General features: G+C 46.8%; 1 protein-coding gene across 1 annotated transcript in view; it reads right to left on the minus strand.

Annotated features, from left to right (window-relative positions):
• The window catches only part of Sorcs1 (sortilin related VPS10 domain containing receptor 1), a 526,874-nt gene that overhangs the window by 148,129 nt on the left and 355,978 nt on the right, over window positions 1–22,767 (minus strand). Inside the window, exon 5 of the mRNA XM_023715489.1 lies at window positions 15,189–15,262. Coding sequence (XP_023571257.1) covers window positions 15,189–15,262 — 74 coding nt within the window. The remainder of the gene's footprint in view (window positions 1–15,188; window positions 15,263–22,767) is intronic.

Here is a 22,767-nt window from a genome sequence, read left to right on the forward strand (position 1 = left end):
TGGATGGATGAATGGATGGATGGGTGGGTGGATGGATGGGTGGGTGGATGGATGGATGGGTGGGTGGATGGATGGGTGGGTGGATGGATGGATGGATGGATGGATGGATAGATGATGGGTGGGTGGGTGAATGGATGGATGGATGATCAAGAAAGAGCAAGTATTACTTCCTAAAGAATTCCAATTAGTAAATATAAAAGAAATGGTTAAGCGGCTGGTGAGATAGCTCAGCAGAATAAAGTGCCTGTTTAGGCAAGCTTAGGCAAGTGCAGGGACCATGATTCAATCCCAGCAACACATGCCATGCCAGCCCTGCCATCTGGGTACACTGAGCTGGCCACAGAGTCCAGGTGTGGTGGTGCATGCCTGTAATCCCAGTGCTGGGGAGGCTGAAAATAGAAAGATCATTGGCTGAGCTGCCTAGTGCCTGGTGAGACCCTGTAACAACCAAATGCACTTTTTTTTTTTTTAAAAAAAGGGAGAAATGGTAAAAATAAAGAACATCTTCATAAGAACACCATACCATAATAATGCTTTGTGTAATTTGGATCAGATAAGGAATAATAAAATCAGTGTGCAACTTGAATAGCCTCAAATATCTCCTCTAAAATATTTATTAATCCTTGCAGGAATTGTAATGTATATTCACACAGTGTTTAAATCTCTTCCTTCCAGCAGCTGAATGGATAGATGGGTGGGTGGGTGGATGGGTGGACAGAAGAGCACACGGCTTCCATCTGCTTCCCATGAGCACTTAGCCTTCCAGTGGGCACTGCCCACAGTCCTTGTAAGTGTGCTTTAACTCAAATCCCCTTCCCCCGAATGTGGACTAGATATAGTTAACTTGCTTAACAAATAGAGAAGAAAACAACAAAAAAAGTTTTGATGGCGAGATCTGGCGCACACCAGCCCCAGCACCTGCTCAAGGTTATCAACTTCAGTAATACATTGACATTGACATTTGTACTCTTGGACACTGATGGAAAGGACATAGCATTTATGTGTACCCTGCACTGTAATCAACCCTGTAATCAAAGAAAACACCAGACTAGCCCAACAGGGGGACACTGCGGAATACTGTATCAGTGCCCGTCCGAGTTACCCAGATTAGCAGAGACAAGAAGGGACCGAGAAACTGTTATAGAGTTGCGGAGACCAAAATATCATGGCAAGCACACCAAATGTAACACAAAATTCTGGATTAAATCCCATATTAGAAAAAAGAAAATCAATAGAAAAATCTGGGGGAAATGAAAATGAGGTCTCTGCTTGAGCTGACAGAGCTGTCCCTTGTGGCTTCCTTAGGGGTGGGCACCGCCTAATGCTTACGTTGGCTATCAGTGTTACATGAAGCCAGGTGAGGCCTGCAGGCACTTCCCACAGTGCTTGCAAGTGTGCTTTAACTCTAAACTTAGTTAAAAATAAAAACGTTAGAGGAGGAGAAACCATACCCAAATCTCACATTTCTATGCTGAGTTGTCACTGAACTCCCAGAAATGACAGCAGCCTGGATTCTCATATAATCCACATCAGCACATGTAATGGATTGGAATGTGCTTGCTGTCCTTTCATCCTGTGAAATGAGCATGCTAGCTCAGCTTTTATAAATTTATAAGTCAGATTTAAACAGCCACAAAACTCAAGTTACATTACTTTTCAAAGATGTAATGAAAGTTAGAATAAAGTCTCATTGCAGGAATGTTTTATTTTCAGGTTGTTCAGAAGTAGGAAATGGTGCTGACATGCTCACGACAGCAGAGTGCATTCACTGGAGGAAGGATTTCCCAGGGTGTTAGGGGAAGGGTCCGATGTCAGGGGACAGAATGAAGCACCCATGCCGGGCTTGGGGCTTTTGCAGTGGGAGGCTCAAGGGAGCCCGGTACCCCATCAGGTGTGTGTTGTGTCTACTTGGCTTCTTCTCTTGGGCAGCTGCTTCTCCTTGGCTACTGAGTCACTCAGGCAGGCTAAGTGCTTGTAGGAAGCAGATGGAAGAGCTGCTCTTTCTTCTAGGACGGTGATGTAGAGAATATCGCCGGCACATAAATATTCTAACAAGTTTCATCTTGTCACAATAGAGTCATAAAGTTGCTCTGTTCAGCACATGATAATGGCTTTGTAATTCAATTACTGGTAGCATTTGTCTTCTGAGATTTATCTCCCTTAAACTTGGGGCGCTCATGTAAAACCCTTTACTATAAATCTCCTAAGTGCAAGTTCTGTCCCCACCCCGGGGCACAGCTCGCCAGGCCTGTGCAAACCTTGACAGCTCTCTCTGAATTATGAAATCATTCTGTTTAGAGGAGTTGATGTGTTAAGTGCCAGGGCCTACAATAAAAAACGTGGGACAGGTCCATTTGCTCTCGCTGTTCCCTACTGAGGAAGATGGATCCTGATAGAGAAATTTCGGTTCCTGTTTTCTGTTCCTGTTCCAAAGGCTCTTTTCTTCTGTCATGTAGCACTTTTTAGAAGAGGCGCCTGCCATACAGAGGTCAAGTGGAATGGCTTCCAGGTTCCCTTCGAGTCCTCAGATTCTGATGCTTAAGTGCTCGTGGATAGGCTCCCATAAGAAAGCCCTGCTCCTGTGGCCGGCAGGAGGTTCCTCTACCTTCTCTGACTGCTTTGCTACCCAGTGTGCTCAGGCTCTGGGTCTGCTTCCTCATCTGTTTTGAATGGATCATTCCCATCTTACTACCTGTCCAATAAGATTACCTACCTAACATTTGGCTTTAAATTAATACGCAGCACTACCTCCCCCCCACACTCGTCGCTCTTTACCACTTACTGGAGAACTCTTGTGGTGCCTCTCGCATCAACCCCAGGATGCCCTCTTTTGTTCTACACTTTACATCTCTCCACTCAGGGGATGTCTACAATCATCACAGTGTTATAGACGGCAACTAGACGGCAACAACACGATGTTGTAAGCCGCGACAGTTCTGACTGACATGTGAGATACTGACGCACTTCCTCATGATTACATTTTACATGTGATGACGTGAAGGATGAGCGGGGAAGTTCTCTAGGTACCTCAGTGGGTTACTTCCTTACTTAGCTTCATCTCATTTGTCTGTGCGTGTCTGGGTCAGTGTGCGAGTCTTTTCCTTTCTTTTCATCTCTCCCGTTCCCCTGTGTTTAGGCATCAGCAAGGCTGATAGCTGTTTACCCTCCATCTCTGATCTCGGTGCAGGATACAGAAGGGGAAGAATGATTCAAATACAAGAGCAACACCACCCCAAAGTAGATTGTGTACCTGGGGAAATATGCTAATCTCTGCGGGAGGATATTGTTGGGTAGGAAAATTCCATTATTTTTGTTTTTGTCATTATTTGGAAGTTACATGTGTTGAAAAAGATGCACAGAGGTGGCAGGTTTTATGGGATATACGATGGTGCTTTGGTGCTGGGTCGACCTGGCTCAGCTGGAAATGTTTCCTTGGGTCTCTGATTGGTTTCAAGTGAGAACTGACCTGAAGGACTTCAGCGAGAGGCTTGGAGGTGGAGGCAGCCTCGTGCCTCTTAGGAGGTCATCTTGCTTACCAGGTCTGGTGGTACCCATCCCACCCTTGTGTTCCCACCCAAGCTCCATGCCCAGGCTTTCTCTCCAGAATTCCAGGCTTGGAGCCTCCAGCTATGCACAGGGAGCAGCAGCTAAGCAGGGCTGCGCCCCTCGGTCGGCTTCTGCGGCAGCTCCCTGTGCAGGCTGACCTGAGCAGCTGCAGCTCCGGGGACACGGGCAGGTCTCTGCTCTTTCTGCTGCCAGCATTAAGCATTTAAAGCAACCCTGCGGGCCTTAATTAAGAGGACTGGCTACCTTAAGATGGAGATCTTCAAATAAAATGGGGAGATCAATTTTTATCCACTGTTCTTGATTCTGGGGCAACAAGGAATAAACTGTACATACTCATTCAAAATTCCTACTGATAATATATATATATATTATTAAAATGTATCGAAATGAGACATCTCATTTCTGAAGCACTAGTGCCAATTCTGCACTTTCTCTCTTTAATATTAATTAACATATAGCCACCATGGATTATACATGTTCACCTCGAATCTTTGGACTTTTTTTTTAATCACTTAAAAGCATGTGCAGAAAATGCTGCTAGTCTAATCCTGTACGGCTTACAGGAGCTCACTAACTCGCTGCACACCATAGCCCCTAAAGGACACAGTTCTGGCCTGATGTGACAGTGCGTACCAAAGTCATCCTTGCCATTCTCCTTGCTGAGGCAAAAGACCTCACAACCAAAGTTAAGGGAAGAAAGGTTTACTTAGCCCACAGTTTGTAGAAGTTTTAGTCCATCATTGACTGGCTCCAAAGCAGAGTGGCACACGGCAGTGCACAACAGTTCATGGTGGGGAAACGGAGCAGAGGCAGACACGGGAAGCTGGGCATGCCTCTGTCTGTCTCTTGCATCATGTCCAGCCCCTGGGATTAAGGCAGTGCCCATCCAATCAGAGGACTGAACCAACAATCACTCAGCTCTAATCCCAGAATGCTTAATCTCAGCATTACACTAGGAATCACTCATAAACTGTAGATTTCAATTACATAAAAAAAAAAAATCCTATGACTACGTAAAGCTCTGTGGGACATTCAGACACAAAGCAGAGCACCTGCAAGTCCAGTGTTTTGGGAGGCGGAGGCAGCAGGTTCTCAAGCTCAAACTCAGCCGAACAAATTAGTGACTTTGGGAAGTAGAGTCTCAAAGAACTAAATGCAAAAGGCTGGAGATGCAGGCCAGCCCAAGGCCCAGGCTCATGCATCACCAGACAATGACCACAACCAAGCAAAGCAAACAAACAAAAATGAAAACTGAACAGGACTCTAATGAAGGCATTTTGATTCTAGGATACTTTCCTTTCCTTCCCTTCCCTCCTTCCTTCTCTCCTTCCCTCCCTCCCTCCCTCCTTCCCTCCCTCTCTCCCTCCCTTCCTTCCTTCCTTCTTTTATTTTAATTTCATCTTTGAAAACATTTTTTTCTTAGGATAGAGCCCAAGGCCCTGACACTGAGCTATACACAGTCCTCTCCCAATTTGCAGCACAGGGTCTTGCTATGTTGCCCTGGGGAGGCTGGAGCTTGTGGCCCTGCCCCAGCCTCCCAGAGTGCTAGGATGACAGTCACACACCGCTGCTCCAGGCTCACAAGGCTTTCATTTCTAGATGCTGCCATCTCTTAGGGACTAAAAGGCAGCCCTGAAAGGTGGCCCAGGACTGAATGAGGACAGGCAACCACATTTCAAAAGAAAGTGTTAAAAACCCAGAACCCCTGGAATTTGAAGGTGGAGGTGTGACTCGGATCACCAAGTTGATCTCTGCTAATGCAGTTAGAGAAGAGGAGGCCCTAGTTACAGCTTTGCTCTCTCTCACAGTGATGCCTTGCATGCTTCCGTCACAGGTGCCTCAGTGGAAACCCCAGGCAAGTGACTCTTGCTGTCCTCAGGCAGAGCAGGTCAGCTCAGAGGAACAGAGTCCAGTGTGAGGGCCAGGAATCCACAGAGGCTGCGTTGGAGGAAGCTACAGGGCAGGTACTGGGCTTCCCGTGCAGTGGGCTGTGCTCAGGTTGACCTGCAGGGAAAACTTGCTAGTCATAGAAAAGATTGGGAAGTGGAGGCAGGTGCAAGGGGGTGGGAAAGCAGTGCTCATGTGGAGAACATGAACAGAAAGAAATGCAGGCAACGCGCCAGGCCCCTCGAGGCTACTGAAGTGCGCTTCCAGATCCCTGCAGGGGCAGCCACTAGTGATGCCCAGAGTGGTGCGCATGCTGTTCTCCAAGGAAAGGCTTCTGTCACTGCTAACTTCATCAAGTCCTTGCTTGTGTTAAGTGAGAAACTGTCTGAGGAATGGGAAAAATGTGTAACAAAAAAGAATATAGTTTACAGTTCAAAGAAAAGGGGATTCCGAGTTCTCCTGGAGGATCGCACACTAGGAACTGTGAAGAATCTGCCCATGCCAGCTGTCGAGAGCAGATGCCCTGGAAGAACGGTCTCGGGGGCGGACAGTCCAACTTCACGTGAATCCGTCTGCCGACACTGATCCCACTACGCCCTGGGGCAGCCTGTTGAGTTAGGCAGTAGCCTAGCAAGCAGCGCAGTGCCTTTGGTGTCTAGAATGCTCCCCTCTTTGATCGGTAGCACACTTCAGCATCTTCGTGTTTCAGCTTTGTGGTGATAGAAGACAAGTTGGAAGTCACCCGAGAGCGCTGCATGACGTAACACCCAAGGTGGGGTTCATACGCGCAGGGGCAGTGGATACATGTAGTGACACGCGTGCCTCTCTGCTGCCACCATTCCCTGGTGCACGGGCAGACGAAAGGCATGGAACATGATCTTCACTCCTAAGGACGCTATCTTTAGCAAGACAAGGAAAGAAATGAAGCAAAAAAAGACATGGCCTACTAAGTGCTAAGTTATTTACTGATGATCATGAAATATGTAGTGTTAGTTCTCCAAAGTGGAACAAATGAAAGCTTAGGTAGGAGAAAGCATCTTTCTTAGGATCACTCAGTAGTGAAGCCGAGACTTGAACTCAGATATATTTACTATAAAACCATGCACTTCATAGGAATCACGTACATATAGTGCAGTAAAATGTGCATCATGATGAATTATAGTGTGTGTATGACAAAAATCATGATTCTTGAAGAAAGATTCCTCTTGATCAGAAATGCTGGAAGAATAAATTAAGATCCAAGGTAGGGCCAGTCATCAGTAAGCGGCCAGCAAGGGTCAACATTTGACAAGGCTATTCACACATCACCTTTGTATGCAAAGACTAATGTCTTTCTAGCATGTATTAGGTGCTGTGAATTAATCATCACCAAAGTGAATTAGGACAGTTTATCCCCAGGTAGGACCTTGTAGAAAACCGGAGATACCAAGGGCACAGCAGAGACATGCAGTAATTAGTATACAGAGTTCTTGACCTGGCCTTCTAGAAATAGCATTTAGAGTTGAGTTGAGTGGTAGGTCAGAAAAAAATACTTTCAAGCCAAAATAGGCAATAACCTACTCAGTGCTTGATGATCAGGTTTCTTGGGTAGGGATAGAGAGAATACCTCTCACTGAGAGTGGGGACAGGGGACACGTGTTTCCTCTCTGCAGGAGAGCAGGGCTGAGTCACTTTAATTCTAAGGAGCATGGAAGTGGCAAGCTTCATGTGATTAAGGTAGAACAGATGGGACAAGGGAATCCAAAAGTTAGGAACAGGAAAGGGTCTGGAATGCTGGAAATCCAGAAACATGGAAATCTAGTTTTTTATACTATAGACCAGATGTTTCGGAATGGTACAGTACTCTAATTATTCCACTTCAGCATAAAATTGAAAGTGAGTGGTGGTGTCCCCCTGGAAAATCTCTGCAAGCAAAGACCTGTTTCATAGCTTTGCAGAAAGGATGAGTTGAGCCTCTCAAAGAAAACAGAGTCTAATACATTGCCAAGATATCTGGTGACTCTGGCAGACTAGATTTCTGTTGTAACAGCATTAGACTCCATCCCATATCCAGTTTGCAACATGCGGAAAAGCCTTTTGTTATTTAACCTACTAAATCTACCTGCAAAAAGACAGGAGAGGTAGAGCTACCCTGTGCCACCATCCTTTGGTGAGGGAGAGTTAGAAATCTTACAGTGACATGGAGAACGGTCCTTGTATCAGAATGAGGAGAAGGAAGTGCTAGGGTTACGTAGCATCTACACAACACACCATGAGGGGGAGGCCAAATGAGTCCAGCACTAATATTCAACAAGAACTTGGGAAAGAATTATAGAAAGGAATCAGGATCAGACACAGAAACTGTTGAGCATTCCACGATGCTTTCTAGGCATAGGCATGGACTAGTCTTGTGGGACTGCCTCTTGTTTCTTTGTTTTTGGTTGTGACAGTCTTGCATTGTAGTGCAGGCGGGTCTTGAATTCACTTTATAGAGCAGTGTGGCCTTGAATCTGCAGAGATCCTCCTGTGTGAGCCTACGGAGTGCTGAGATTGCAGGCATGCGCCACCATGCCCGAGTAGAATGGCCTCTCTCTTGCAGACCTGATTCGTGAGGCTACAGGAGGGAATCCTAGGTCAGTACTTACTGGGGCTGGGTCTGCAGTGTCTCCCCAAGGCTCAGAACAGTGGGGTTCAGAGACAGGCTTGGGAGTGGCTGCCTCTGGAGGAGTCCATCGTCAGAGCATCCGCCCTTCCCTGATTCTCCTTCGGACAGCAATGTTGGGAAAGGGCAGAAGCATTGGCTGGTGGGAGGACGCCTGTCACCCGGAGCCCAGCTTAGAATGTACAGCACGTCCCTGACACACTTACTCTCCCTCCCTGCCTTTCTTTCTACTATCCTTCCTCCCTCCCTTCCCCTTCTCTCCCTCTGCCTCCTCCTTTCTTCCTTCCGTAGAATCTCCCAGAAGGCAGCTGCTCCCTTGCCACACCCCTCTCTCATAAAACTGAAGCTCCGGAGGCCCCGCAAACAATGCAGCTCATTCACCAGGGACTGACACCTCCAAGACCATGAAACAAACTAAGTCTTTCTCCCTGTGAATTGATTTTCTCAAATATTTTGTCCCAGGAATAGTGAGCTGCCAAAGACAGGACTTCAGCCAGATACACAGGCCAGCTGCCAATGTAGAAAGCCAAAGCAAAGCTCAGGATGAGCTTCCTTGAGCCCCAGGGAGTGGATGCCAAGACAGTGTTATGCTGACAGAGACTCAGCTTGGGGCAAAGGGCCCTGGCTCTGTGGGACGCACCTAGCTGTGACTTTCATCTTTCTTCCTCCTAATGTGTAATCTAGGGCATAAGCATGGACGTTCTATGGGATTTCAGTTCATCTGTTTATGCTCTTTCTTACTCATGTCCCACCTGAAATAGGGATCACAGCAGCTGCGGCTAATGAGTGCCTCTTGCGGATGTCTGCCCATTTATCCCTTCCCCTCACTTTGGTAAAAGCAGCCCAGCCTGCTGGAAGCATCGCTGGGTCCCTCGCTCTGTTCATGTGGTTCATAAGCTGCTCTACCCCCAGGTCTGTCTGCAGGCAGAATACCTAATCGGGCCCAGCAGATTTCATTCCAGGAATTTTACTGGAACAAAAAAGATGATGTTTTCCTTTCTTCAGGAAGATGTGAATCATCAGAGGCCACTGCAAAGACTAGGTCTGCCTGAGAGTGAGGTGAGCACAGAGGGAACTGAAGCCAGGAGGATCTGATGGATTTAGCAAGCCCCTGGACCTAGTGGAGTTCAGATAAAGATAAACCTTCTGAAGCTGAAAACACACAACCCCAGTAGCTCTCTAATAATTTTTCTTGAAGCAATTTGCAGTCTTCTATCACATGTCTTAACAGTCTTGATCAAAAATCTACTTCCCATCATTTATCTGAGGGCTGATTTAAATAATTCACGCCAAAGCTGAGGCTTGGCTCAAAGTGAATGCTCAGGAAAGGGAGTTCGTTGCAAAGATGTGGTACAGCAAGTCACTCACATCCACCAGCATGAACTTTGGGAAGCGATGAGAACATGGACCCTTGTTTAGTCACATGAGTTTAACATTATCAGCATCACCCTTGCTCTCTACTGTGCAGTACAGCTGCCGTGCACCTGCTGAGAAATAGCACTGAAACAAACCTGGCATTCCAAAGTGACAGCCCACCTTACTTATTTGTGTGTGAGAACACAAATACCCCTCCCATCAGCTGTCCCTGCCGGTTCTGTGTGCTACAACAACAAAATCAGTAAGTCTGATCCTATTCTTAACTAAGTAAAATAGCTCTAAATGTTGCTTGTCTCTTACCAACTTAACAGATTTTTGAATAATTTATAATGACAACTGTTTTCCATTGTTTTATCCTAAGCAACTCAGAATCAGACTGTCTTAGTTACTTTTCTCTCATTGCTGGGAAAAAAATACCTGATGCCCAGAATTAAGGAAGGAAAGGTTTATTCAGCTCAGAGTTTGCAGAGGTTTCAGTCCATACTTGGCTGGATCCAAGGCAGGCCGGCATGGCAGATGGCAGCAGATCAAGGCAGAGGAAGACAGCAAAAAAGCAAGAATACACAGAGAAGAGCATCAGCAGAGAGCAGGTTCCTGCCCTCCCTTGTACTGTTTGCTACTCCCAGGGCGGGTGTAGCACTCACACCTATAATCTCAGCATTGGACCATGGACCACTCACCAACTTAGAAACCCACCTCATGACTGCCTGAGGCTTTGAGGGGAACAACTAGACACCGACCCTACATAAGCAAACCACATTCTTTGACCTCTAATAATATATTTTTAGTAGAAGCTTCCTTATTTACAGAATTTAGGCATTATTGAGTCTCTAATTCTATCCATCAAATGCAATATCTTGACAGTTAGGGTTTACTTGGCTGAATTCTAAAATAAAAGAACATAATACATTTTAGAACCTAAACAAGTATTTTCTACATCCCATCTTGTGTGAGGGTGTGTGGGAGGGTCCTGAGTACCGGGATCGAGTCCAAGGTGTTCACACTGAGACACATCTTCAGCGCTTTTTCCTTTTTATTTTGAGACAAGATCTTCCTAAGTTGTTTCAGCTGCACTCAAGCAACTTGTGATCCTCTTGCCTCAGTCTCCCAATGTGCCTCTCCCCTCTCACTGGTAAGTGAAGGCGGGAAGTGAGTCTTGCAATTTGGATTGAGCTTTACTTGGGCCAGCAAGGAACATGAAAACAGACAGGCTAAGTTTCAAAATCTATCCATTGCATATTCCACCAACTATGTTGAACAAACTACATTACTTTTCCATTTCCTTAAAATGACAATAACCTCCCTACCATGCAAGGCTTTATGACAATCAAATGCCATGACTGACAGTGTGCCTAGGCTTACTGAACAAATCCAAGTCTCCTGGTGCAACTTTATCTTGATGAGGGACACTCAGAACTCCCATATGTGATTTTCCCCTAATAAGAGCCCATCCATCCTCTTCTAAAATTTTTTCCCTCTGTGCAAGTCACATCTCCCCTAAGCCTGAATTCTGCATTTCAGTGGGTCTCAACTCCACATCTGACTTTCTGTCTCCAGGTAGATATGCAGCTGCCTGCTCTGAGTACTGTCATCTTCTGTGTTCTTCATGAGCCAGGTCCTTCCAATTCCATCCCTGGACAGGCAGGGAAGAGTCAGGTTGGCAGGTGGGACTTCTGGGCTATGAGGTTAAAGGTTAAAGCTTGGTGTGTCCACCACTGCCACCAGATGAGGGAAAGCCTTCCTAGAATGTCATCAACATAGAGAAGACAAAAAGTCAGCTCTTCTTAATCCTAACCCTCCTGTTAGTCAGTTGACACTCCACACATTCTTAGGCGCAAGAACCTGCACCTGATCATTGATCTGGGGACCAATTTAAATAACATTTACAAAATGCTTAGCACCAAGCATGACTGCTAGGCAAAGCTTAAAAAATGGTACTGGTTGCCAAAGACATGGAATGCGAAATCAGGGCAGTGATGCACTAATGGTAATGCTGTGCTGAGTTGAATCCTTATTACACCTTACGCCAGTTCTCTAATATTCTGAACTCTTCAGAGAAAGTTCATATAAAAATAGTTCTGGAAGATTTGTTTATTTATTTTCCTTTATGTATTTGGTACAGAGTCTCACTGCACAGCTCTGACTCATAATGATCCTCCTCTTTTTAGCCTCCTCAGCACTGGGATTACAGGAGTGCGCCACCAAGCCTGGACTCATTTGCCAGTTCAGCAGGCAGGGCTGGCGCAGCATGTGGCATCTGGGCATGGAACCCTGGCCTCTGCACTGGTAGTTTTAATAGCAATCACTGGGATAAGATGTGAATAAGCTGTTCCCTGCCATAATTATTTTGCAATTACTTTTGATTGTTTCCAGGGTTGGCACGACTATTGCCACCCAAGGCTGAGTTATAATTCTGATGTGTGCTAGGTGATATGGAACAGGTATTATTCTGTACTTATTTTCTCTGTGGAAAATGTTATATCTTTACTCCCAGCCACTGAATGACTCAGCTAGAGAAGTCCCTGTCAGCCTCCACACCTCCACAGCCAGTGTCCTGGCAGAAATGATTAAGGGGGGCTTCTTCAGGTCAGCTGGAAGAAAAATTGAAGTCTTACAGATCCTGTGTAATTTGAAGCAACGGGCTTCCAGGACTGACTGCTACCTACACTTCCACTGACAACCTCGCTTTCAGTCCTCAGAAGTAGCTGTGTGCGAAAAAGCTCAGATCATGTGGGAAGATACCAAGCAGGTTGTTTCTTTTCTTTTCTTTTTTTTTAAATCAATGGACACGGCCCTGTGTCATTGCCAAGGTCTTACTCCTTCTCTGGAAAAGCCTAGCATGCTTGAGGAATTTGTGGGGTGCTGCTGGCCATGTCCAATAGCAGAGATGGTAGAGAGGCCCGGAAGCCAGCGAGGCTTGGAGTTTTCACTACTCATCTGCCTACGTGGACTCCACTCCTAGGGCTCACAGCTTCATTCCAGAAAAGAAAGTCCCAGAGGCTGAGGCAGCAGTGTCTATTGACTTAGTAGAATATGTACTTTGGAAACAAATAACTTGCATTTAAATCATGGCTCTTGAATTTTTTACCTGTGTGACTGGTCAAATTACCCAGCATCTCTGTGCCATGTATTTCTCATCCACTAATGATGTTATTGAAGAACTTCTTTATAAAGGCATTAGGAGGATAAAATAGAATAAGTCTGAATAGTGCTTATCACAGTGCCAGGGCTTGAATGAGAAAGATGTGTTTCTCCCAAAGGTAAATATAGGAAGACATTTTAGACAACAGATTAATTAGATTTTTTATATAGTGATGTGCAATATACTTTGACAAAGATGCTAGTTTACATTTGGTTACCAGGACTTTGCGAGTCACGCTTTCTGATAGGAGATCCTTCTTCCAGGAATAGCTAAGAAAGGAGAGCAGTGAGTGGTGGCGAGAGCACCGAGGCCTCCTCATCTGAAGGAGGGAATGTCAGGTGCGGCAAGAACCCCAAGCAGGCAGAGGCCAGCGCCTCACCCCCGGGCTTCCTCACGGGCAAAGCATCAGTCTTTTTGTAGAACAAGCCAGGGAGAGTGAAGGCCATTCCTTTGCTTCAGACCCTCATTGATTTATTTTCTGTCCCTTCTGATGTACTTTCAGCATCAAGAAAGGAAAGAGAGTCCTAAAATCCAACTTCATAATTTTAGACAAAACACAGAGGTGAAGGTGTTTCATGAACCAGAAGCAAAATGAAAGGCAAGTAAGAAGAAGCTGACAGGAAAAGGGAAACCAAGGAAGAGCTCAGCAGGGTTCCCCATCCAGGAGGGATGAGTGGCTCCTGTGGGAGCCAGGATCAGGCCGTCCTTGGGAGAGGAGGACAAATTTCACACAGAACCCGCTGGCTGAAGATGCCTCAGAATGAGCGGAAGATTGGCTCAGCTCCAGCCCATTTGTTTGCAATGGCTTGTCTTCAGCCCTCCAGACAGTGTGTGTGCCTTCTAAGAGATTTCTCTGCTGTAGTTCTCTGGCTTTAAACTCCCACCTGGGTTTAGGGCACTATTTGAGAGTGAGAAAGATAAGAATGCATTTTTCATGCAGTCCTACAGACGTGGAAGTCGCATGACTTACTTGAGGGCTGCTCTGAAGCACAGTGGTGTGCTCTGCAGGAGGTGCAGGTGGACAAGCGTTCGTGATTTCAGAAACAGAGAGGGCAGAGACTTTCACTGTCCTGGGCGGAGGAAACTCGCTGGCTCCCCAAATCCCTGTTGCAATGATTCTGCGCAATGGGAGTTAGGAGTTCTCTTTAAGCAAGTTCTTGCAGCAATGTTTACCTTAGCAAAAGCCTGGAAACCCCGAGGTGCATTTTCCACAGGCAGATGAGACATAGCACAGGTCAGCAAGTAACACCTTTCTCAGTGAGACCAGGATGCAAATGCAAAAGCTGTGGCGCAGTCACACCACAAGCTTGCCAGCGTGCTCCAAAGCTCCTCCTTACTCAGTTGTGATCTTGGCCCTGAAGTACCCAAAAGCCACTCAGCGCTGCGGCCATTCCCCTTCCTGTTCATGACCACTCCCGCAGGCAGAAGTCAAGAATTGGAGGTCAAAATACTATTTTTTTCTTTCCTTTTTCTCCCTTATTCTTTTTCTCTTCTCCATCACCACCTCCCATATTTTTCTTTTTCCATAGACACATCCTACCAACACATATAATTTATATTTTCTATTAAATATATGTTGAGATTTACCTCCAAACCATATTCCAAACTACATTAAGACATTTACCTCCAAACTACATTAAAGCAAGATGATATACCCATTGTTAACGTCAGTGTCCCCAGAGCAGCACGGTGTAGATGAGCACACTTAACACTTAGCTAAATGCAAATATTCAGATATACGTGTTGTGAGCTGAATACTGCGGCCCCCTAAGAAACGCCCAGGGTGAAGCCCTGACCTCTAATGTGCTGCTGGAGCTTGGAAGTAGGATATCAGGGTGCAATTCTGTTGAGACGAAGTGCAGCCTAGCACTCCATGGTGGGATTAGTGTTCATACCAGACTACGATGAGGGACCAGAACTCTTGCTCTTTGCAGCACAGGAGAACACAGGACAAGACGGCCATCCAGGGCCAGGAAGGGGCCCTTGCCAGGAGTACACCTGCAGCACCTTGCTCTTGAGCTCACAACCTCTGGGACTATGGAAATGCATTATTTATTATAAGCCTCTGGTCTATGGCATTTTGTAACAGTAGCCCGAGTGAAGTGAGAACATATATGCACATAAGCTTGGTAGTTTATAGAACGTTTTGTCAGCTGAAGTAAGAGACGAGGGCTCTTGGCTGAGTTGCTTAAGATAAAGGAAGGAGCCAGATGATCTGGAATCAGAAGTGGGAGCAGAATCTGAAATCTCCACTGAGACTAAACAAACTCTCTGTATTTGTTTGACAGCCTTTACATGGGTATGCAATATATGTCTATACTGTTTTAATATTATAGCTCAGTAGTTTAAAAAAAAAAAACCTGTCTCAAATACAGATCAAAATCTAACAAAGCAACATCCTCAGAGCTTCTGTTGCTCACTATTATCACTGATTTTGGGAAAAGCAAGAAATCTGTGACACGACTTCCAACATTTCCTTAAAATAATCACTCCATTCTGTCACGCAGAAGGCAGACATTCAGCGCTCTTCCTCTAGGTGATATCTTCTCATGCCAGAAGGAAAGTGAGACTTACCAGTAGAACCTGTTTGGTACCACTCCTTCCTGGATAAGCTGCCACCTTCTCCCAAATTCAGTAGAGCTGTAGAGCTGCAGAGAAAAGACAAGAATAGCACCGTGGTCCTGCGTGCGGGTCCTGCAAGCCCCATGCATCAGCTGCAATCAGTAGCAAGAATACATGCACACACTGAGCACCTGCCCTGCGGCCCGTGGGAGCCCCATGGGTATCATCCCTGCTCCTCCCACACGTTCTGCAGGGAAGACATTAAATTATTCACTTCACAGTTGAGGAAACTGAGGCTCAGAAAGAGCAACTGAGTTCTGAGAGCCATGTGCTGGGTAAGAGCAGGGCGGCCTGGTGTCCTCACTCGGTCCAGCCCAGTGACAAAGGGGCTGTCCCACACTGCGGGGACACTGCAGGGACTGTTGAGCATACAGTCTAGGCTAGGCCCTGGAGGAGCCCCGGGCCCATCTTGAGCCTGGGTAGACCCTGGAGCGGCAACTCCCAAGGCAGCCACTGTTCCAGGGACGTGGAGGACACCCCTCTGTCTGCCATGTTCCAGGGAGGCTGTGGCCTCTTGGGTCCTAGACACAGGCTGGGATTCAAACTGGCTAAAAGGGCATTACTTGCAGAAGCAAAGGGCAGGGGCCACAGCATTGAGATGGCAGAGACGAGCTGTGGAAGGATCTGGCTGAAGGAAAGAAGTCTGCACGAATCTGCGTGGGGAACTTTGAAGAAGGATGAGCACCTTCCACGTTCCGGGGACTGGGACCCATCCCGCAGGCAACGACAGGACCACCTGGCTTTCGTGCAAGTCCCTGAATGAACCTTGGATTACAAAAGAACAAACTTCTCTGACTAAGCTCTTACTATAATCCGGGTGCTTTGCCTGCACTAGACCACTGACTGTGCACACCATCCTCCTGACATATGAAGACCTGAAGCCCTTGTTTAGATGGCCCCAGGCCGAGTGCAACTTTAAACCCCCTTGTTACACTGCTCCAGCACTTTCCAGTTCAGCTGTTGAGTCACCTTTCTCCAGCAGGGATGGACCCTCCACATCCTCTGTCCTCCAAGTGTCGGGTTCTTCCTACCACCTGCTCTTAGTTTTATCTTCTCTTTCCTGCAGCAACAGTCCTCTTGTAATCCCAGGGCCTTCTGGCTGGGGAAGCATCCTCTGACGGCATCCCTGAGAATACGGTTGCTTTTGGGGCTGCACTTTGAGGGCATTTTGATTCTGACCTGAGCACTCCAATTTGGGACATCTCCCTTCCACTGTGCGCCTGGCTTCTGGTCTTCCCAGCCCTCCACTCCAGCTCCTCGCTCGCTTACCACCCCGCCCCAGCACCCCAACCCTCCTGACACCACCCCTCCCCGCCCCACCACACCACATATGGACAAGTAAGGCGTGCTGCCCTGAGGTACAATGACTGGCCCTCCTTCTCCGACCTCTGCAGCCACAATACTCAAAGGAGGGGGTCCAAGGACACCCCAAGCCTGTGCACACACAAGGCCTGTCCCAGGACTGATGCGTTGCAGGTCCTTACAGACCCCCGAAACCACTGGCTGTGGCACTGTGTCCTTTTAATGAAAACATCCTGGAACCCAAGAATGAGGAAGTGTCTCGCTACTAAGCCAGTAACTTGACTGGCTCTGAGCACAGTGGAGAGCAGAGTGGGCCACTGGCACGTGGGGACCTGCGGGCGGGCTGGAGTCACTGGAGGCATGGCCTCCAAAGACGCCTGTGGGCTCCAGCCCCCTCCGGCTCCAGTCCTCTCTCCAGCTTTCAAGCCAGCACGTGAGCGGATTTGCTCTTCGCGCCCTCCTACGATAATCACTCCCTCACTACCGGCTCAAAACAACCACACAAACTGACCACAAACTGGAACTTTTAAAAAAAGGAACTGATTCTCAGTGGAACACCTGAGGTATTTTGTCATAATGACAGGAAACTGATAACACCCTTCGTGCCAGCGGGAGGAAAGGTTTCCTGGGTATACTTCATATCTGACATACTTGAATAATTCCAGGGAAAGATGAGGAGACAGCTCCTTGCACACAGATAAAAGAGGGAGGACTCCCCTGCCTGACTCCACAGCTGAGGAGCCTGCATGAGTCCACCATGTTCTCATTTTCCCACGTGTCCTGACCACCTTGCAGTTTTACAATGATGCCTTGTATACTTGCAGCAAGTCATTGACCTACTTCCCTACTTGTTCTATTTGTTTTTAAAGCCCAGAGGTAGCCTTCTGTGAGCTTAGTGTGACGAGAGGGCCTAGCACTGCAGTGCGCCCACATCTACGTGCAAGGGGCCACTAGCGTCAGCGTGCATATCCACAGACTCACGCAAAGCTAGCAGAGTCAAGATGGCCCAAGACAACCATGCTGTGCGTGCAGGCTAGACTCGGGGGAGTCCTGCGAGCTCCGCACATAAGCTCCAAGGAATCACCTGGCTGCGCTAAGGGGCTCCTTGCCTGCTCCAGTGCAGAAGCCGTCTCTGCGAAGGACTGCTGGGTGCCAGCATTGCTGTTCTTCATTTTTTGTCTGACTGCTGAAATTTGTCCCCAGGCTTTGACTCAGAGCCTGTGGACGAGTCAGGTACATCCCGTGGTGTTTGTTCACATCTTCACGTGGCTGCTCTGCTATGTGTGAGCATCTAGACGCGAAGCAACCCAGTAAGCCAAGTTTCTCTTATTCTAGCCAGTGAAACATTTTTTATTTCATCTCAGGAAAGTTAGCTCTGGTCTTAGAGGATGGGCTCTGGCACCTTCCCATCCCAGCCTGGGAACAGTCCCTCCGCGGGGCCTTCACCAGGGCTACCTGCCCGGGCAGAGGTTGCTTCAAGGCTGATTTTTGTGCTGAGACGAGCTTCGAAGGCCGCCTTCCTACAACCTTTCTTCTGTCCACTATGAGTGCCATCAGCCTCACCTACACACACCTATAACATAACAGCAGATGCCATCAAACTACAGCATATAGTCTTGCATCCATTTTCAGTCATCTTTCAGGATAGACCTGCAATCCTGCAAGTCGACAATCTCTCCTGATATAAAATATCTCAAAAGTACATGTGCATACTCCTTTACTCTTTAGTATGACTGCAAAGCTTTTAGATATCTTTATTCCCATCCTTCTAGCATACCTATAGATTTCTACAACCAACCTAGTAACATTAGAAAAGAAAAAAAATGTATTGATGTTGCACCAAGCAAATCTCTTACTCATTAACCTACATGATAAGAAACTCAGGTTTGCCAGAAAGAAAATCATAGCAAGCTATTAGAGGAATGCGTGTTGCTTCCGTGGATTCATAGCTAGAAGCCCATGTCTTAAAATAAAGCATATGAATATCAACACATTTGAAAGTCCTGAGCACTTGCAAGTGGGGGCTTTCAAATTCACCGCAAATGTGCTACACATCCAGCCTACTCCTTCAAATCCTTCCCACCAAGAAGGTAAATGTCCACTCTGGTGCTACGCTACACAGGGAGCAAAGAACTCTCAGCCATTCACATTAATGTGTCAATTAAACCTGCAGTGTCTGACAGCAAAGGCCTCTTCCTCAAAGCATTTCACAAAGGGTTCCATCTCAGCTGCGACTGGAAGGTTTTCCACGTAGATGAACTCAATGTCCTTTAATAAAATTCATCATGTTGGCAGCATCTAAAGAAGATTTATCTCCCTCCCCATCTATCTCCAGCTCCAAGGTTGCTTTTGATTGCCAGAACCCAGAACGGACACAGGAGAAAGCAGCTACCCCTCCTCTGAGGTGCCAAGTCTAGGGAAGAAGCAGAGACCAGCGAGAGAAAGAATCCACACTGGGCCTGGCTTTAGGAGAGCTCCGTTCATCTACTAATCCTTTGCCTGCACCCAAACTGTCATTCTTACAGCACATTGGCATTTATTCTACTGACTCTGGTATAAAATACAGGAAAAATGAACAGAAGGAGCAAGCATTGTAAAGGGAATGGGAAAGAATTCTGATTAAGCATGCAAGGCAGAACATCTTCCCTGTGCCAAGTCATGTGGTGCCACCTGAGAACCCGTTCCCTGCCTGAGGCAATACAATGCAGCCAGCACAGACGCAGGATTCCTCTCAGCTCAAGGGCTACCAGCAGCATCTGGACTAACCCTCCGCATGCATGTGGTCATTATGGTGGCCTACCGGGGGTCGTCAACACTTATCACTTATCTTTCCTACCACTTTTCTTTTCAGGGAGTTTAGAAATAGTCCCTTCTCTCTCTTCTCTCTGCCTCTGTCTCTCTGTCTCTCTGTCTCTGTCTGTCTGTCTGTCTGTCTGTCTGTCTGTCTGTCTGTCTCTCTCTCTCTCTGCTTGTTGCAGGGTCTCACTACACAGCTCAAACTCATGGTGATGATCCTCCTGCTTTCAGTCTCCCCAGTGCTGAGATTACAGGCATTTGCCACTATGCCCAGACTCTGGTGGGCTCGCTGGCCCTGGGGGCGGGGCTGGCAAGATATGTGGTGCCTGGGATCAAACCTTGGTCCCTGAGCTTGCCTAAGCTTGTCTAAGCAGGCACTTTAGTCTGCTAAGCTATCTCGCCAGCCCCATCTCACTTTGGCTTAGTTTTTCATCATCTACCTTTGTGGATTACAAGACGAGTGTAGATAAAAATGCGCTTCTTGGGAAAGAATATCAGTCCAAGTCTTAGTTTTGTTGTGAGCTGGCCTCCAACTCTTCATGCCTCTCTGGCACTCTCCTCAGGTAGCCAGTGAAACTGCAAGTGGGTCCATGGGTGTGAATTAAGGGGTAATAAAGAGAAAGTCAAAGGGGGACGGATCAGCTTGGATCAAGAAAAAGAATAATATTCATTGACCCTACTCTGGATTCCTAATCCACAGCAGATTAAGGCAGAGCAAAAGAAAGGGAGTCTCAGAACATACCATCCTTTTCTACCTTCTGACTGTGCATGTACTGGTTAAATTCCTGGGAGACAGGCATCTTTCTACTGGTAGAAGAAAAATTCAACCTCCTCATGTAGGTGCACAAGCCTGCACTTGTCACTGTCCCTGAAAAGTCTCTCAGTATTCCTCAATCAGATGAGGGCATCTTCCCTTTTTTGGAAGTTAGACAGGTAGGCACACACTACGGATTCTCTTTTGCAGCAAGGAAGCTGGTGGAAGGACATCCATTCCACAGAAACTGGTACAAGGTAACTGCTGAAGTGGGAGTTGTGCTAGAGGGTTCTAAGGCACTGGTTGGTTGGATCAGACGCTGTCCACTACAGTGCTTCCGGGGTGACTTCCCCAGTTGGGGGCAGGTTCCCGGGTCTCCTCCACACAATGCCTTGCCAAGATTCCATTGGTCCAATGCCTGCTGCAGGTGATTCAAGGTTTCTGGGTTCCTCCTCTTTCTGTCTCTGTCCTTTACATTTTGGAGGTAAGGGGCCTGCGGATCCCTAACATTCTGGACATAAGGGGCCTGCACACTTCTTGAAAAGGTTGCCAAATTCTCTGCCAGTCTGCTGATCTCCCTCATCCTAACACTGCCCTGGGGCAGGTCTCGGCACAACACATTGTCCTCCTCCTGCCACCGCTGTTCTCACTGCTGCCTCTGCATTCTTTTAGCAAGAAAAAAAATGGCACCTGAAGGACTTTGAATACATTTCTAATGTGATGCCTGCAGCATCGCAGATATTACGTTCTATTTTTTCCTGCCAGACTCAATAGAAAGAGACAGAATCATCCCAGAGAAATACACAGTCTTCAAAAGTATGCTCTAATGCTCTGGATCCACAGCACAAGACAGAGCCAGAACTCATATAGAAGAGAGACCAGATTCTGCAGCAACTGACAGCATTCCACGAAAGTTTATTCCCTAAATGCCAAACCATCTTGACCATGGCTGGTTGATGGCATCGGTGAAAAAGCCTGACCGCCCCTTAGCCACCACTGCCACATGCATCCCGAGCCAGGATGCTCAGGGGAAAAGCTATCTTGCCAGGGACATCACAGACAATCGATAGGGATGTGCACACGGCCGCAGACTGCTCTGAGGGCTGTGCAAGAGAGGAAAAGCATGGAATGCAGAGAGGCTTTCAACGTGGTCCTTGGAGGAAAATTAAAATTTCTAAGTTTGAGGATGCAGAGAAAGAGTGTTTCAGGGGAACAGCTCAGTCTGAACAAATACACGGAGCAGCAAATCATAGCATGCTTTTTGTTCTTCGGTCAACAACAAGAGACTCTCTGGGGGATGGGGAAACTCAAGTGAGCACCGAAGTCACAAACAGAGTCTGGATGGAAGTTAGAGGCCTACCACAAGTTGTGGAGTGCTGATGTAGACAGGATCCAAATATCTGCAAGGTCAAAAGACCAGGCGAGCACGCGGCTGAGTATTCGATCTTTGCTGATCAAGAGTGAGCAGAAATGATGACACGGTGCCGGCTCCATCAATCTTCCTTGCAACTGGATTTATCCAATCCGTCACTGGCCATCCCTCAGCTGTCACCAATGCCTGTCACATCCCCCACAGCTGGACTTGACACTCTGAGGGTTGCAGGATTAGACAAATGGAACAGGAGCTGGCTGAGAAGGAAAGGTCGGTGTCTGACAGAGGGCCATTTGGATTTGAGGACACCTCGTGTGCTCCCAGACCAGAGGCCTATAGAAAATAATAAGGTACAATACTGGCCTTAAAGGTCATAGCAGACAAGAGTTGGTGGATTGCAACACAGCAAGGGCTGCTAAAAAGTTGCTCATGAAAACTTGGACCTCTTATTTTGAATCTTATCTACCACCTAATAGCAAGACTGCGCTTGTACAAATCTTAATCACTTGTTTAAAAACATTCATTTCCCCTCCTTTTTGTGGCTCGTTTCTTTCAAATCATTAGGAACAGGTTGATGAAGCTATTCCAAGCAACAACTGCAGGATAATGACACAACCTGTTTAAATATGGTATCTCCACTGAATACAGGCCTTCCTTGTTTGCATGTGATGGCATTTCAGCTTGAGAATCTGTTTTATAAACAACGATTGGGGTTGACATTTAGCAAGCTCCCTGGTTTCCACTCTAATTGCCTGGTTTGTACTTGGATACATAAATTTCTTACATATTCATGAGATTAGTGATGGGCTCTGACTTTGAGAAATTTCAAGCACATGAAAATCGCAGCAAGCCAGTATGGTATCTAATGCTCACCAATTTGGTATGAACGACTGAGTGTTTTTTTACTAAACGTTTTGCCTGGGGAACCATGAAGACATTAGGTAGACAACAGTGTCCTAAGTGTTTGTGCCTACGCAGAATTCATTTGAACATCCCCAGGGGCTGCCTTTCAAAGATCCATTTGTCTTTTATCTCAGTCTTACCTTTTGACATTAAAGAGCTCCTAGGTCTTTTCAAAAACAAACAGAATTCCCATTACCATGAAGATAAATAATAGTTAATGGCTTGTTAGTGTAATCAATAATTTTTCTAAGCACAGCACATGAGTTCCTCCTTATTGCATTCATTCTGGTTCTGACATAGCTCTTAGTGATTGATGTAAAAGGCATTCAACACTGATTCCAGGACCGATTCTGCCCAGGTTGATAGACAAGGGACTCAGGTTGTCCCGACAAAGGCAGGCTTTG

This window comes from Octodon degus, unplaced genomic scaffold (genome assembly GCF_000260255.1).
Source record: "Octodon degus isolate 3935 unplaced genomic scaffold, OctDeg1.0 scaffold00042, whole genome shotgun sequence".
NCBI lineage: Eukaryota > Metazoa > Chordata > Mammalia > Rodentia > Octodontidae > Octodon > Octodon degus.